At 40.4% G+C, this 18,274-nt stretch overlaps 1 protein-coding gene across 2 annotated transcripts; it reads left to right on the plus strand.

Moving 5' to 3' along the window:
• The first annotated feature begins 1,121 nt into the window (after positions 1 to 1,121).
• adgre5b.1 (adhesion G protein-coupled receptor E5b, duplicate 1) lies at positions 1,122 to 15,118 on the plus strand. 2 transcript variants are annotated; one of them, XM_088302367.1, is made up of 17 exons: positions 1,122 to 1,579; positions 5,437 to 5,511; positions 6,180 to 6,329; positions 6,411 to 6,539; positions 7,431 to 7,574; positions 7,645 to 7,688; positions 8,069 to 8,179; positions 8,274 to 8,427; positions 8,499 to 8,618; positions 9,649 to 9,848; positions 9,986 to 10,144; positions 10,949 to 11,143; positions 11,897 to 12,114; positions 12,209 to 12,367; positions 13,028 to 13,196; positions 13,337 to 13,435; positions 13,530 to 15,118. In XM_088302367.1, the coding sequence occupies exons 1-17, from the start codon at positions 1,546 to 1,548 to the stop codon at positions 13,569 to 13,571; spliced, it is 2,202 nt and encodes a 733-aa protein (XP_088158493.1). In that variant the 5' UTR covers positions 1,122 to 1,545; the 3' UTR covers positions 13,572 to 15,118. The 2 variants fall into 2 exon arrangements, with proteins under 2 accessions (XP_088158493.1, XP_088158494.1); XM_088302368.1 differs by lacking the exons at positions 1,122 to 1,579; positions 5,437 to 5,511; positions 6,180 to 6,329; positions 6,411 to 6,539 and adding an exon at positions 6,795 to 7,081.
• The last annotated feature ends 3,156 nt before the right edge of the window (positions 15,119 to 18,274 follow it).

The following is an 18,274-nucleotide window of genomic DNA, read 5'->3' on the forward strand; positions in this document are numbered from 1 at the left end:
TTTACGATTGTGTATCATCAGCCAAAATATGTGACGGATAAGATAACGGCGATTCAAATCATTTGGAGGTCAGATTGTTTCTCCATGCTGTCACTGTTGCCGATGACTGGACGACAACAGAATTCAACTTCTTCCCCACCACATTTTTTTTTGTCCTTTATTTAAGTTTCACTTGTATCCCTCACAGGTGCCGCACATCTTTGTGTTTATGCACTTTGTCTTGCATCACCAGTGGAGGAACGGCAGACACTTTTGTAACACCACCAAAACCTTTTAAAAGGGAACAAGAGCGCCCAAGTGAAGTTTCAAGACACACAGTGGAGATCAAAGCTGATGGACTGAATGGTATACTTTTGAATTAAGCAGACAAGACTCAGGTGGGAGAGAAGGGAGCATATTGGTTAGAATCGTAAACAATCGAGCGCAGGTCGATTCAGCGTTCAAATGTCCGATTCTGATTTAATTTGTTTGTTTTTTTAAAAACAAAAACCAAACTTCATTTAAAGCAGTGCTTCTCATATAGTGGGGCGGGCCACCTTCGGGGTGGGGGGGGGGGCGCTAGTGATGGGTAAATGAAGCGTCAAATCTGCTTCACGAACCAGTTGTAGTATTTTTGGACTCCTGTCGATGGCACTCTCTGTTCAACATTGGTCTGACTTGCCATTTTTTTAAACCAACAGTGCCATCTAGAGGAGTCCAAAAATACAACAAGTGGTTCATGAAACATCTTGAAGCTTCATTTTCCCATCACTAATGACCGCCATGCGTGGTGGCGCGACACCCCCACACCCACTATTGACCAGCCGCCACTGTCTCATACGCATTTAAAGAGTTGCCACCCTTTTTAAGAGAAACCACCACTTTTTTGGGGTGGATTTTCAAGAGCTTTGACTTTCACGAAGATCTTTTTGACCTTCTGCTTCTTGCGTGGGGGGTCTGGGAAAACAGGATCTTCAATGGCTCTGGGTGAAAACTCAAATGTTTCGGGACAAGGGGGGAGGGTGGAGATGGAGGATGGGGAGTTTGGGAAGGGGCGTAATATTGTTTACTGGGAAGTCAAGAAGCAGCTGTTTAGACTGAGCGTGAGTCATCATCCTCTTCAGACTTAGCTAGCCGCCTCCTCTGTCCTCTGTGCGAGAGGCCAGTAGGTCCTGAAATAGAGCACACAGACTTGTGTGGAGGCAGCGGACGACACAGAGGTGGTCTATGCCGCCAACGTGTTACGACGCCAGTGTGAGAATTGCTCTCGTGTGGAAAAAAGGTGCAGAGAAAGGGAAAGAGTGACGAGGGAAAGACTGTGTGTGTGTGTGAAAGGAGGCAGAAAAGGCGGGCAGGGGGGGGGGAGGCCCGGAGGAGGCGTGCTCAGATTGAGAGGGAAAAAGCTTGTGGTGATTCTCACGCACGTACACGCGCGCACACACTGGTCTCCGGAGTTTTTCTTTGTGTCGCCTCTTTTGTGGACTCTAAACACTCCAAATTCCAGTGAACCACTTTGAGGACTTCAGTTATTTCTTATCACAAAGTTTGCAGCTTTGTCGTTTGGACATGGGGGGAGGAAAAGAGCTACTGCTTTTTCTCGGTAAGTCATTCATGATTATTCTGGGAGTGTTTGATTGTGGGAAGAAATGAAAAGGAAAATCAAAAAGCACAACGGGCTTATTAAAAGTTGCGCCTTCACCAACATTTACTTTCTGAACAACTATTTATATTGAATTGAGTGAGCGGTTCATTTACGGCCTGACAATCACGTGTTCATGCGCTCACTTCTATGACAAAGTGTCACACTGGTCACACCTTGTAAGACTGAGGCGAGAAGATGGAGTCAGACCTCAATATTTACAATTCATGTTGACCGTGTTGTAATGTTTATACGTATTTGAAAATGATTTTCACAAATTATTACTTATTACTGTGGTTTGGCCGAAGTACGACATCATGCTGAGACGTGTCAACCAATATGTAACTCAAATATTCCAAAGTTCTCTCGATATGTTTTGTACCACCACAAACCAAAACCACACTAGACTCGCTGTTAAATGAACGCTTCGCTGACAGTCTCAATAAAAATTCATCTCGGTGAGGGAATAGGCAAAGCAAGGCTGGGCCATTTTTTTGATGTGGGACATTTCATACACAGGGCAACTCGATGTGTTTCACAAAAGCAGTAACAAATAGAACAAATAAAGACATCCGTAGCACAAATGTAACATTCAAATTGTTAAAAAAAAAACATATATTGATAACATTTAAGCATGTTTACAAGATTTAAACACATTTAAAATCAAATGAAACAAAAAGTATCTTTCTGAAATAACAAAAAGACTGTAGAGTGAAATTCATTCAAAAAAACTTGAATCAAAGGTAAAAGCAGTTTTTAATCTGGATTTAAAAGTATTTATAATTGGTGCGGACTTGACTTCCAATGACAATTCATACCATTTACGTGCAGCATAACAGCTAAATGCCGCTTCACCGTGTTTGCTTTGAAACCTGGGCTCCACTAATTGACCTTAAAGTATTCAGGACCCAAACATTCAACGATTTATAGACCGGTAGCAGAATTTTAAAATCGATTCTAATGGAGAATATAGAATTTTGAGAGCCCAATCAACCTACCCATGGGTATTTTTGGAATGTGGGGAGGAAACCGGAGTACCCGGACAAAACCCACACATGCGTCAGATTCAAACCCTGCAGCTCTGTACTGCGAGGCAGATGTGCAAATAAGTCGTCCACGTGCCGCCTATATGCTGACTGTGCAAGATATATTTCTGCCTCAAGAGCGCCTACAGTAATAGCCATAATTTCCAAGTGGTTCGGAATAGAGGGTTTGGGCATTTTTTGTTTTTATAACATTAAATATAGCCTCTCTAATCTGTCACTCACTCACTGCATGGCCATGTGACGATATACGATTAAGAGCAAAAGTGTTTATACTCGAGAGAAATGTGTTGTTGCAATTATTTACGTCTAAAAGGATCCTGCCGACTTATAGCATCGTGCAATCATAAGCTAAAACATTTTAGTTGATTGGTGCTTCCATGGAGAAAGAGTGTGGAATATTTTTTGAGATGGAACATTTTGACAAAATGTTAGTTTTATTTTATTTTTTTAAATTGAATTAATATCGGTCTGTTGCAACTTTTCTCAGTCTAAAAAATATTAATGAATGATACACTAGTGTTAATAGGATTTCCCTTCATGTGAACGATAAATGTTTTCTTCTTTGTTCATAAAGTCATGTTATAAATCTGTTTGTTTAATAATTGGCATGACATCAGCTATATTTATTTGCAAAATATGATAAGACAATAGAAATATAATACGAGGTAATGAATGGTCATTCCCGTTGGGACTTGTCTTTCACTTTGTCTCTCAAAAATAAAGTGGAAGTGTGTCTGTCTGGGCTGTCTTGTATGGACGCAAATACTTTCACAAGGAACAGATGGTCGAAAAATTCTCTGAACACCAGACGTTTGCTCATGTCTTAAATGGATCATCATTTTTAAAGTTCAAATTATGGACAAAAATGAAGCACTTGCGTGTAGGAGGAACATCAGGTGCGGTTTGGTCAGCATGTGACCGAGGAGCGCTATTAATCACATGACTTTTTAGCAAAGTGAAAGTCAGTTTGGGATTAGGCCCATGAGGAGATTTTGTTACTATATCAACCAGTTGTAGTATTTTGGGATGTAGATGGCACTCTCTGTTCAACATTGGTCTGAAAGCTCACTGACTTGCCATTTTTTAAATCCTTTATGTAAACCAACAGTGCCATCTAGAGGACACAAAAAAACTGGTTCAGGAAGCAAATTTGAAGCTTCATTTTCCCATCACGAACTGCAAGTCACACAGTCATACCGATTGAGTCGTAGGCGACGGGTCGTGAACTTTTGGCACTTCATGACGTCACAAGAGGAACAGAATTGGAATCCAATAACGCAAGAAATGTGAGGACTCTCTTGTTCATCTTAATCCATGCACGGCACAAAGTCACACTTTGTTTGTTTTCAGGCCTTGAGTTTTTTAGTCATAGACTTGGAGCTTGTCACGCTGTTTGGCACACTTACTTTCAAATACGGTCTGGTTTTATCTTCTCCGGGGCATTGAGAGCTCCGCCTCGGCCACAAACAGGGGGCTCATTGTGAATGAGGGAATGAGGGTGATACCAGAGAGGGAGCTCTGTGTGCTACAAATTTATTGTGTGGCTAATCGAGTGCAAGAGGGGCGGGGGAGGTTGTCATGGTTGCAAGTGTACTAAATAACACAAAACATGCACCATAATTACAATTCTCATCTTCACCATTACATCAGTAGTTCGCTTCTTATAAAATGGGGTTTGTTTGTGAACGAATTGCACGTCATTGTGAAAGTCAAGCGTGAAATTCACTTGAACACAACTGTGTGAGTGACTGTGAGGAACCGGAACGTTACACGTTGTAGTTTCACAAGAAAGACACACGGATTGGTGATGACACATGATAACTGTCAGTCACGTGCATGACAATGAGCAAATGAACACATTTGGGGTTGACAATCTCGGATTTGTGACACTATTGGTGCAATTGGCAATTTTGGGTTTTAAACCGTGTGTTCTTTATATCGACTTGAATGTGTACATAAGGTATCTGTTCAAAGAGAAGATTAAAAAAAAAAAAGTCCAACTTTCAATTCTGGCATTTACTCAATATTGCATAATATGCAACTTTATCACGTACACAGTGAAGCGGAAAAAAAACCAACTCAATTGTGGTATATTTTTATGTGGGGTGTTATCTGTGACACACACAAAAAAAAAAACGCTTCTCGCACACATGGGAACCAGTGCTCACCATAACAACCAGTAAATAAGTAAACTGACACAGCACTTGGGTCGATTGGTCTAAGGCGCCGCGTTCCGGACCCAGTCTCCCCAGGAGGCCTGGGTTCGAATCTCGTGGCTGCCAGGATGGCCGAGTGGTCTAAGGCGCCGCGTTCAGGACCCAGTCTCCCCAGGAGGCCTGGGTTTGAATCTCGAATTTCCCCATTGTGGGACTAATAAAGGCATTATTATTTGACACACTTAAGACAATAAAGGAGGAAGGAAGATCAATAGAACTGCTTGGCTATCCAGAAACTAACTTCCATCTTGAAATGAACATGAAATTGTTCCCCATTTTTGCTTTCCATTTGGGTAGCAAAAAAAGTGGTTTTCACGTCTGACTCACAGTCAAAAGGTTCTGGGTTTGAATCTCAACTCATGCTCATCTGTGTGGAGTTTTCATGTTCTTCCCATAATTGTATGCATATATTTTTGGGGGTACATTCCTCTCACCCAAAGTGAGCTGTGATTGTCTCCAGCTGTGACCCAAACGAGGACAAACAAGATGCGATAGAGAATTGATGAATGGGTTTTTTCCCCCTTACAAACTAACAGTTGTCATGCTTTCCCGGCAGGTTTAATGTGCACACTCAAGAGATGCAGGCCGTTGTGTGACGGCGGCAAGGACAAGCAAGGAAGCACGTGTGTTGGTAATGAACCTGAATCTGCGTAATTTCAATATTCTTGAATCCAATTCACTTGCCTATGGTTGCTTATATCTTGTGACTGTTCACAGTGGTATGGAAAAGATCAATGACGTTGTCTCCTTATTGGATAAGAGCTGCAACGACATAGTTTACAAATATAGCCGATGACATCTTAAAACATTTATTAACTTTATGAGAAATTTTTGAAGTGACTTTTTATCTTTGTGTAAATAGCGGTGATGGGTAAATGAAGCATCAAATGTGCTTCATGAACCAGTTGTAGTATTTTTGGACTCCTCTGGATGGCAACAGTGACATCTAGAGGAGTCAAAAAATACAACAATTGGTTCATGAAACATCTTGAAGTTTTATTTTCCCATCACTAGTAAATAGAAGTCAACTAATGAATCTTTTTTTTTTTTACCTCAATAATATGATATGCAAAACCAATATAATAATATATTTATTACTATTTATGAATGAAGGGTTTACTTCAGCAACAGGTGATTTATTTTTTTTTCTAAAATGTCACAGCCATAAATTGCACATAAAATGAAAGTATCCCTGATGTTTTAGAAAAAAAACACCAAATCGTTTTTCTCGCAGTACAGCACTTCCAATACCACACGGTGCATAATTAACTGTACTGCAACTTTCTTCCAAATGCCCAGATGTGAATGAGTGTCAGGAAACTCCAGGACTATGTGGCAAGCACACACTGTGTATCAACACAAATGGCAGCTACTACTGTCAGTGCCAGCCTGGCTTCAAGAACGTTAACGGAAACATCAACTTCACTGGGGTTGCCGGACAATGTCATGGTGAGCGAACCCGATTGAGCCGGAGAGTGGCGTGTTTCTCTGTCTCACTTCGCTCACGTGTCATTTGTCTTCCTCCGTTAGACAAAAACGAATGTGGCTCTGACGTTGAGGCCTGTGGTCGCATGGCTGATTGCATCAACCTGATTGGGACCTTTAAATGTATCTGCCAATTTGGGTACACCATGACCAGCGCAAGTAGAGACTGCATCGGTAAGCGCCGTGTTGTTTTACCTTTTGGCCAGTGGTGGGCGGGCAAGGCCTTCTCTGCCGGCCTATGTAACCCAGTAGAGAAAATGTCAACTTGTTTCTGCAGACATTTTATTTTGAAAAAGCCTTTATTTTGTTAAGAGGAAGTGTATATCTCTCTCTTACTTGATTTCCTATTGGGAGTGTCACTTATGTGATAATGACTTTCTGATTGGTCAAAGTCAAGTTGTCCCGCCTTATCAAGATGCTACTCGAGATTAACTTTGTTTATCGTTCTTTTACGCAAGGATGCCCAATTGAAAGTTAAGCTTTGTTAACATTGTGACCTGACTGCATGAAAAAAAAATCTAAAAAAAAAAATAGGATGAGGGGCTCCTGTTCCTTCAACAGAAAAAATGTTTTAACATCACTCGTCAATCTGGTGACCCGTGGTTGTGTTAGCTGCTAAATGCTATCTTGGTTGACAGTAAAGCAGCTGGAAACAATTCAGTCTTCTCACATTTCTCCAAGCTTGCTCGTTTTTTTTTTTTTTTTATCTCAGCCGGGTAAGGAAACTGGCAGTATTGTGTACTTCTCCGTCCCGCAAACCGCAATGATTTTGTCCCACATTTATTTTACCAAACTTGTTGTGTGTGTGTGTTTATATAACTTTATACGTTTGTGTGTCTGATTGTTCTGTGCATGAATTTCACTTAGCAAGTACGTTCACGCGCCGTCACTGCCACGTCTACATATATGGAAACGTACCACCTGTAATGCTCCGCATGCATTCCGTCTGAACTTCGCATCACGTCCTATTGTCATCCGTGGATGACAAAATAGGAACAAGTATATTTTGATATTTTGACAAAGGTGTACCTAACATTGGGATTGGACTGTTTCTGTTTCCATCAGACATCGATGAATGTGCGGAAGCTGAGAATCGGCAAGAAGACATCTGTGGGAATAAAGGAAGTTGCAAAAATTTAAATGGAAGTTACTGGTGCAAGTGCGCTAAAGGATACACCAATTATGGCAATGAAAGGACTGCATGCTCGAGTGAGTGTTCGCATCAGTTTTTTTTTTTTTTTTGTGGCTTGCATTGAAACATTTGACATTTTTCCTCTAGAACTGGATTGTGAAACATTTGATGCCAGAAGTGTTTCTTCACAGGTAAAGCACTGGATCATTTTCATTTCATCTCAGTTGTATTTTGCTATTTACTGTACCATTTCTGTGGGGAAATTATGGAAAACACGTTTACTATGCTGCTGTTTGCATACTGTGTTATATTGATGTTATTCCCTATATAATTTTTTTGTAATAATATGTATGCTTGGGAAAATATTGATCAACTGCCCCTGTCTATAAATATAAACACAAACTTTCTTTTTTTCTCATCATGTTAACAGCACAGATCAGTTTAATTGAATATTTAAGAGGGAGGGGAGGGCTTTCTTTATTTACACACTGGACCCCTGATGTTATTTTATGTATCAATTCAAGTGCGTATTTTGAAAGCTGAATAGCGTTATTATTGTGTCCCTTCTTAGTATTACAGTGGCTTGGCAGAGCTGCTGACCATAATGAGAAACAGCTGCATGGCTTTGTCTAACCCAAATACGAGCAATGGAGGCAAGGCCGATGGAGATGCGCTACTGGAGGTCAGGAAAGCAAACACAAAGCACATGTAGACACATTACGGTCTCCCAAAAACACGCGCTGAGGCGCTCATCCTTTGTGCTACAACACGCACAGAAACTTTTGACATCATCGGCGACCGTCTTATCGTCAGTCGATGTGGACACGAGAGAAGGAGTGTATGAGCTGCTCAGCACAATGGAAAACTCCATCAGGCTGATTGGCCCACAGCTCCGAGGCAACCGCACCTCAATGGGCTCCAATGAGACAGGTAACACTCAGTGTGCCGGTGTGATTCCACAAAAGGGCCGTCGGCTTTAACAGAACTGTTTTTTTGAGTAGCGGTGGAGATTGCCGTACAAAGGGGAATGTCTCCGCCCACTGGACCGATTCATCTGGGGAATGAAAACTCCACGCTTGAGACGGACTGGACAACGGCAGCTGGAACAGAAGCATATCCTGGTAAACTTTTGCTTTCTTTACCATTTCTTGGAGAAAAAAAATGAAATAATCACTACAAACATATCTTCCAAGGTTAAATTTTTCACACTGAAAACTAAATTTGTGGCAGACATTTTTTTTGGTTTATGTGTCATGTCGCAACACAGTTCTTTTGCAGGGACTCTAATTGTCCTTCATCAACTTTGCTGAGCATTTTCCAAGTTTTTTCTTATCTTAGAAAATGATGTGTGTACATTTGCCCCCGTTTGTTCTCACTTGTTTTGGAATGTGCCTCTCAATTGACAGATGATCAGTATAGGGCAGGTGTGGGCAAACTACGGCCCGGGGGCCACATGCGGCCCGTTAAACGTTTTAATCCGGCCCGCCGAACTTAAAAAGAATTAAATGAATAAACCTTGTTGATGTTTTATTTTCTAAATACAGCGGTTTTCCAAAGACATGTATATTATTGTAATGCTTTTGTTCACTTTCATTTAAAATTAAATGTTTTTTTTTTCTCGGAAAAGGTGAGGTTATCAAAACACTCCATCCATCTGCTCCTGGTTTAGGCCCCTCTGTCAAATTTTAGAACCCATTGTGCCCCCCCAATCAAAAAGTTTGCCCACCCCCTGGTCTAGGATGTAGCCCGCCTCTCATCCAGAGTCGGGTTGGATTGGGTTCAGCTCACGTGGAGTCCTAATGAGGACAAGTGCCGTTGCTAATAACCGATGGATGTTATTTTTAATGTCCTGTTAATGTTAGCTTCAACATCCATCTGCATGAATATGCACCTATACCAACGCCATGTGAACGACAAACATGAAAACTTAAGCAGGAAAGTAAAAGAAACACAGCATTTCAGTCTCTGATAATAAAATAATACACTGTATCCCTCGCCTTCACTCCGGACGTGATAGTTCTTATTAACTCATTCACTACCAGACGAATTAAAAAAAAAAATGGATCTTTGACGTGTTTAGCCGTCACTGGCAGTAAATGCGTTAATAAGTAAACAAACAAACATACCTAATTTGATCATGTCTTCTTCTAGGCTTTGCCATGGCTGCCTTGTTGAGCTATCACAACCTGGAGAGATCTGTCAACCATTCCTTTGACCAGCTTCAAGGATTTGAAAAAGATGGCATCGAACCGGATTTCAAAATCTTCTCCCGGGTCGTGTCTGTTGTGGTGTCTAACCCATCCACTCAGAACCTGAGCCACCCGGTCATCCTCACACTCAAACATCTCCAGGTTTGTCCTGTCAGCACTGAACTGAATTTTGAAACCAGAAACCATCTGTGGCAGAAATTGGAAAATGATACATACAATCCTGACATGTGCCAATGTGGTGAAGTGAGAGATGTTATGGTTTTGCTCGTGTGGTTTAGAACAAATCAGAGGCTAGCTACATCTGCGCTTACTGGAACGACAGAGGTGCCTGGGCCACAGATGGTTGCCATCAACAGAAATCCAATGCCACGCACACAGTGTGTCGATGTGAACATCTCAGCAGTTTCGCCGTGCTGATGGCTCACTATCCCGTTGATGTAAGAAACAAGAAACACACCCAAGACATAGATACATACTTTAAACTGTAATGTTCAAAGGGGAAGTCAACCCCAATCAAATATTTGCAATAAAATGTTCCATGCACCTTCACTAGTTTAAACATGGCAGCATGTTTTTAGCTATCTCTTGGGGCGGCCATTTTGTCAATTTTGTCGACTGAAAATGTCATCACGGTTGGTTACGATACCAACACCTGTTTTCTGAAGCCGAGTCGTGATTGGTTGTTAGTTGAGCCCTGGGCGAATGTGATGTCATTTTCAGTCGACAGAAGAGAGAAAATGGCCGCCCCTGCGATGGATAAAAAAGGGTGGATTTTACTGCTTAACTCATATTCCGCAAACGCAATATTAATCAAAATGCCATGTTTCGACTAGTGGGCCTGCATAGAACATATTCTTGTGAAAGAAATTATGGGTTGACTTCCCCTTTAAGAAAATAACGTGCCACGTTTTTTGCAAAGCACTCTTTTGACACTGCTTAAGTGCTCTGTATACCACATATTTTTTATTTTTTTTTTCTGCTTGAGGAAGTTTGAGAAACTGCCTGCTCTGTAATAATTGGATTATGAGGATATGGTTAACGACAGTCCTCTCCCACTTTGATTTTGATTTTGAAACTAAACTAAAATGATTGCAAATCGAAAGAAAATGAAGAAAAACGCAACAATGCATTTGTTTTCAAAATATGAAGTTACATTTCTCGCCGTGGCTCAAACTATTAAACAGCACGCAGATGTATAATGATGTGAAATGATTTCAGACTGTCGGATTTCCTCCCCCCAGCAATCCTTAGCTATCCAGTTGATAACAAGGATCGGACTGATCCTCTCCCTGCTGTGTCTGAGTGTTTGCATCCTGACATTCAAGTTCTGCCGCTCCATACACGGGACACGCACAACCATCCACCTGCATCTTTGTATCTGCCTCTTCATCGCTGACCTCATCTTCCTGGCCGGCATTTTCCAAACAAAACCTGAGGTATGTTTGCCCAAGCGGACTGTGACAATGTTTCCATGGACGGCAATAATCTGAAGGAGGCCTTGGCTTGATGAATTTGTGGAGCGGCTGCTCTCATCGTTTACGCACTGCATAGCAGAAGTCAGCTCTGAACATAACAGGCACTCGAGTCGTCACGGTGCAACATTCGAGAAGCTCAAGACGTTCAAATGGGCTCTCTGATTGCTTTGTTGTAAATCAAATTACAGCCACAAGATGGCGCCAGAGAGCTCTGATATTGTCACAGATCTTTTATTATATTTTTTAATTGCAAAGTTCCCCTTTGCAGGTCAAATGCAAAAGCATTGCATTGTACTTAAAAGTGAAACACATAATTAGTTGAGAAAAAAAAAAGTAGTTTGGCAAAATGGCCGCCTCCTGAGATGCATAAAAATGTTTAGATTTCTCTGCTTAATTCATATTATACAAACGGAATAGAAATCAGAATGCCCTCTTTAAACTAATGGAGATACATACAGCATATTATTTGCAAAGGAAATTGACTTCACCTTTAATTCACTCATTAATTTGCGTACTACTAGTGGTATTTGTGCTACACTGCTGTCCATGTATGAAACACTGTTAAGATGTATTAAACTGCAAAATGCTCCTCAATTTCTTTCTAAGGGGAGTCTTTATAAGGTTAGCCCAGCTCATATAAACACAGCAGGAGTCATTTGATTCCTCTGCGCTCTATGCAACTTCCGCTCTTAATTTGTTTATATTGTATCACAGGGCGGATGCAGGTTTATTGCTGCCATGCTCCATCTTTTCTTCCTGGGAGTGTTTGCATGGATGCTGCTTGAGGGGGTGCAGCTGTATCGTATGGTGGTCCTGGTTTTCAATGCCACCATTCGACCCCTCTACCTGTTCCTCTTCGGCTACGGGGCGCCCTTGGTTGTGGTCATTTTATCTGCCATCATCAGGCCCAAAGGATATGGAACTGAGGAGCAGTAAGTTTGTTTAGAAAAGGATGAAAGGTGAAGTAAGCAGTGGCAATCTGCTTTTACTTAAGACTGCAATTCTTTTTGGGATTTTGCACTGTAGCTGTTGGCTTTCCCTCAAAGACGGCCTCATCTGGAGCTTCTACGGCCCTGTGTGCGTCATCATCTTCCTTAACGTCGTCTTCTTCATCGTCACTGTCTGGAAGCTGGCCCAGAAGTTCAGCAGCTTAAACCCGGACCTGTCCAAGCTCAACAAATTAAAGTCAGTAAGCGCTACGTCTTTGTGTGTGCTTCCTTTTTTATTTGTATTCCACTTATAAACTGTTTTAAACTGACTGATTGGCATCCACAAGACTGTCATGATATATTTAAAACACGTTTTTGCATGCATATCCTTTCCCAAAATCCTCAGAGGCTTAATTTGGAGTGTGAAAATAAGACTTCCCCTTACCTCAAAATAAGTTATTTGGATTCCCACCAACCAATAAAATTCTTTCAATGCTGAACAAAGTTCAGCAAGGCTGTGCTGAGGTCAAACCTTGAAAACATAAATTTATTATGTAAAATCTTGGCAAAAGTTAGTTTTATTTTCAAAGGAGGCACTGCTGAATGGTTAATTAGAAGAAGAAGAAGAAGTCATTTCTGTAACTCCTGAGATGGCTGAAGGCAGATTACAGTTCTGTAATGTAGGGTTTTATTTACTTTGATTTGTACACATGGTGTCTTTTTGATGTATGCAAATTACTAACTAGTATGACTATTGCAACGATCCCAATCTGTTTTTCATTATCATTCATTTCTATCTTTCAAAACCAGTACGAAACCGTCTCCGCCAATCTCTTAGCCCACATTATCGAGCAACACATCAGATACTGTTGCATTCATGTCAACCTCCGTACCAACTGTCTGATTTCCTCTGCAGAGCTTTCACAGTGACAGCCATTGCTCAGATGTGCATTCTGGGACTTATGTGGGTGTTTGGAGCCTTCCTGTTTCGCAAGGGCAACATGGTGGTCGAGTACATATTTGTCATCTTAAACAGCCTGCAGGGAGCACTGATCTTCATCATGCATTGCCTCTTATCCAAACAGGTAGAGTTTATTTTGTGTGTAGTGTGTGTTTTTTGCACGCACACACACACACACACACACACACACACACATATATATATATATATATAATGTATAGTGTATAATGAGGTTTCCTCATTGATTTCTGCTGCCCTCTGCAGGTTAGAGAGGAGTACTACAACTTTTTCTCCTGCATCTGTGCGCCAAAGAAAAGATACTCTGACTTCAGTAGTACAAATCCATCCAATAGCCAGTCACAAGTAAGAATCATGTGACCTCTGCCCTCTGCACACATGCGCACAAACGTATCGCCATCTGCTACTAAAAATGAATAATTTGTCTCTATTCTTTTAGGCTTCTCGGAGTGGGCAGAACACCGGAGAATCCCACATTTGAATCAATCTCTGTTTGTAGCTAATATTAAATTTAAATTAAATTTATATTAAATTTGAAACCTGCAAAATTAACCGCTACTTTAGTTCAAACCAATGAGCCAAGGCATCCAGATTATGCTTTCAGGTGCTTATGACAAAGTGAGTGTTCAATGAAATGTCATTCCTTCTACAGAGAGATACGGTTCATCATGTCATACATTTTTTTGGTTTTTATATTGATGAAGGTTAAACTTTAAAATATTTAAATTATGACCTCGACAGCCATGAAGTCGCCCGTGGTTAATAGTGCAACTCTGAAAGTTGCTTTCCTCTTGCTTCATCTTGAGCATATCTTTATCATCATATAAGCTGTATTCCATTCCCATTGTTTATTTTTGCTTTGAAAAGACAATACGCAGTTTTGAATGCATTTTATGAGAATTTTCCAAGTAAAATGTCTAATGTTAATGGGCCATTTTGGGAGAATCACTTCCATGCACTGTATTTGACTGCATGGGGTTTGTTTTATGGGAGAGAAAACAAAAGGACTAATATTGAACATAACTCATGTCGCGCCTCAAGGCATGTTCATGCAAACCTCATGTGGGCCTTCAGTCTGATGAAATTCAGAACCAAGCAAGAGTGTAAAGCTTCAGTTGTCAAACAAAATAAGTATTTGAATCGCTTATGGCTGTTTACAACACTCGATTTCGGTTTGCATCTGGTTGATGGGACATTTTTCCAAAAGGATTACTTGAGAGATACCAAACTCCGACCCATGTGCATCTACTTGTTATTCAAAGCGTTTGTGGAATTAAATTCCACATTGTCATGTCATTATCGCAGCTTTGCGCTTTGCTTCATGGTTACTGTAAGGATTCAACCTAGGGAGTCGTACACCTTCAATAATTTCAGCGCACTTTTTCTTCATTGAACATGCTTTATGACTTGAAATCCTTTCTTTTAGACCAGTTTACTTGATGTGAAGTTATTACTTTTTATTATTTATAGAAATCCTATTATGTCGGAGACTGTCACTTAAAAGAAGAATTGGACAAGCTTCTCCTGTAAATGGCAGTGATAGGAAAATGAAGCTTCAACATGTTTCATGAACCAGTTGTTGTATTTTTTTACTCCTCTAGATGGCACTGTTGGTTTAAATAAAGGATTTAAAAAATGGCAAGTCAGCCCAATGTTGAACAGAGAGTGCCATCTACAGGAGTCCAAAAGTACTACAACTGGTTCATGAAGCACGATTGAAGCTTCATTTACCCCATCACTAGTAAATGGTGTTGGACTGTATCTTTGTTTACATTCAAATGTTGTCATGTAAACACCTTTCATGGTGTATTTGACAACTTAACTGCTCTTTAGTTCGATGTTTGGCTGTACTTTTTGTGACCACTTTTTCTTTTTTTGTGTGTTTTCTAGCACCTGTTGAATGTAAGATTTGGGCGGTTGACTATGATGTATATAAACCTATTTTTCTACTTTGTTGTTTTGGTACTGTTATAATCAAACGAACACACACGGGATATTTTATTAAAATTTCCACTTCATTGACGGAAAGGTGCACTTCTCTGCTTTTAAATCTCTTTGCATCATCTCATTTCAAATGTCATATTAGTTATAGGGTTTCTTGTTCAGGTGGCCTCAACAGACGCACCCTGCCAAGCTTTTACCCCATCAGACTGTTTCGCGTGCAGGAAGATCATCAGAGACTTGCTCAGAGATGCACAGGGACCCTCCATACCCTCTCAGCCTGGTCACCTTGAATACACGTTGTGCATGCAAAACAAGCGATGACTGGCTTAAAAATAGATTCCCTTCCTTCGTGGCAGCAGAAATACTGCTTGCAAGTGACATTCACTTGTCTCAATTCAAATTCTATAACTGAATTAAATAAAAGGATAAGGATGACGTTATTGGTAATATTATATCTCCTGAGTATCAGGAGATGTTTGCCCAATATGAGTCGGGATGGGTTCCTTTCCTTGAAAATCACTAATGTTGGCTGCTTGCCAATATTAGCTCTTGTTTGTCCCAAAGGTTTTTGATGATGTTAAAGGTCAAGGTTCTCAAGCATGCTTCTATGGACCTTGCTTTGTGTACCTCAACTAAAAAGTAAAACTGTTGGAATTGCGCAGTCGTCCTATATCAGAATCAGTGGTTTGTCAACATATTTACATTTTATTTTATACCATGTTGTGGATCATTCCCAATTTGATTCAAATTGGGTGATTTTTTACCCAAATTATGCAATAACTTCTTTATAATTTTATTTTTAAGGTGATAAATTAAGTGCTGATGTACATAGCTTCCTTGTCACAACTTGTGAATATGTTTATGCAGGTGTGGAGGGAAGGACCTGTATGGCAGCAATAGCACACGAAGGAGTTTGATCTTGATGCTTTTTTTGGTCCTTAGTCCAAAAAGAACTTGCCCCTTACGCTCATCCGCTCTTCCCGCGACTCAATCCAGTACTTGCAAAACAGATTTAACCACGCTTACGCACTTCAGCAAGATTGTAATAAAAGCGAAAGCATACAAAGTACCGTTTCTGTCGTTATTCGTAGCTGTTCATTGTGTTCACAATGACGTGGACCCCAGTCATTGTATCATCGTTCCTCTTTAGCACCATCTAGTGGGCAGAAGGAGAACCACTGAAAAATTACACGACGGAATGACACGATACGCACAAATGTATTTGGGACACAAAAAAAATGTGGAATTTTCTTCAATTAACGGCTATAACAGCTTTCACTCTTCCGTGATGATTTTCTGAATTTAGTCCAGTCCAAAAGGTTGCCCGCCAAGCTCACTCAACCAAAGCCTCCGTGGACATTGTTTTCATGAACAGGTCCCAGTCGTGGTCCTCTTCAAAACTGTGTTAATTAACTGATTTATGCAAATGTGTACAATCCGCATTTACAAAGGGTGTGAAAGGGGCCAAGTTGTGGTTACTGTGGAAAGCTTTCTGATGAAATGCTATGCAACAGCCGTGAGCGGGCTCCTTTTGTGTGCTCCTTGGAGATGTCTGCTCTCACTTGATGGATTTGTACAACTGCGTGGCTACGTGACAACTTTGTAACCCAAAGACACAGTCAGGCTCAGTGTGTATACTCGCTCTCCGAGAGTGCCTCTTGGACATCACTATGAATGGGATAACTATGTTTTGAAATTTTATTATACCGAATACCACGTGGATTTTTAGGGCGTTGGACTTTAGAAAAAAGGTTGTTATGAGTTCTTGCAACTGTTTGAATTGAAGTAAAAGAAAGAAGACAGTCAAGGTTGATAGTTATACTACTGTTAGTAATTTAATTTTGCAGTGAAGGACACATTTCTTTATTTTCCAACGCTATGTTCTCATATCAGGCAATATCCGCAATGGTGGAACTTTTCTTGGTTTTTCCTCAACAGCCATAACGAGTCCTGTTGTCTGGCTTCAACTTTTGCGGATATTGTCTGTGATGAAAACACACATTACCATGACTTGGATGCCAGAGAATTTACGAAGACATAACACACAAAACATAACATGTGGATAACTGATCTCTTCTTGCAGTCCGCTGCGGCCACAGAAGTAAACTATGTCCTGCATGTCTGCATGTTGTTTACGTGAAGACTTCTCATTTTGCTTTGATGCCCAAGGGACCATGCAGGCTCTGACTCATCATCAGGAAATGAAACAGGGAGCAGCTGGTGGTGGTGGGCCATTCGCATATGGAGCCTCTTTCAGATGGAACGTACCAAATGAAAGCAGGGAACACCGGAGTGTATTTGTTTATTCGTTGCAACTGATGTTACATGTATTATTAGTCTTAATGGGAGGCCAAATGAAAGTTTGCAAGACGTGTGGTTGTTAATGATGGGAAAATGAAGCTTCAAATTTGCTTCATGAACCAGTTATTGTTTTTGTGTCCTCTAGATGGCACTGTTGGTGTAAATAAAGGGTTTAAAATTGGCAAGTCAGTGTTCTTTCAGTCCAATGTTGAACAAAGAGTGCCATCTACAGGAGTGCAAAAATACTACAACTGGTTCATGAAGCACATTTGAAGCTTCATTTACCCATCACTAGTGGTAGTCATTGATGACCAAATAAAAAGTTAGATGTTCAAAGCCTGTGTACACTGAAAAAAAAAAAAAAAAAAAAAAAAAAAAAAAAAATATATATATATATATATATATATATATATATATATATATATATATATATATTTTTTTTTTTTTTTTTTTTTTTTTTTCAGTGTACACAGGCTTTGAACATCTAACTTTATATATATATATATATATATATATAAGATTTGCCAGGATGGCCGAGTGGTCTAAGGCGCCGCGTTCAGGACCCAGTCTCCCCAGGAGGCCTGGGTTCGAATCTCGAATTTCCCCATTGTGGGACTAATAAAGGCATTATTATTATTATTATTAAGATTTCAATCGGTAAATTTTTTATTTTATATTACTGAAGTACAAGAGTCAATCAATACTTATACTTGTACCGAATACTTTAGCCATCTCCAATGAGATGACGAGCAAAAGTCCCTGGGGTCCAATAATATGTAGCGTAATAGATGAACTTTTTTTTTTTTATAATAGATGACTTTACGGCACGCCTACACTGCTTCCTGAAAGACTCTCGGGTGGTTATTCTTAAAGGGGAAAGCACGCATGCGCGTGTCAGGAAGAATGAGCCATGGCCATCGACAGCACAGACGCAAATAA

Source organism: Idiotropiscis lumnitzeri, chromosome 8 (genome assembly GCF_059441095.1).
Source record: "Idiotropiscis lumnitzeri isolate Australia: NSW breed Sydney's pygmy pipehorse chromosome 8, RoL_Ilum_1.0, whole genome shotgun sequence".
In the NCBI taxonomy this organism is placed as follows: Eukaryota; Metazoa; Chordata; class Actinopteri; order Syngnathiformes; family Syngnathidae; genus Idiotropiscis; species Idiotropiscis lumnitzeri.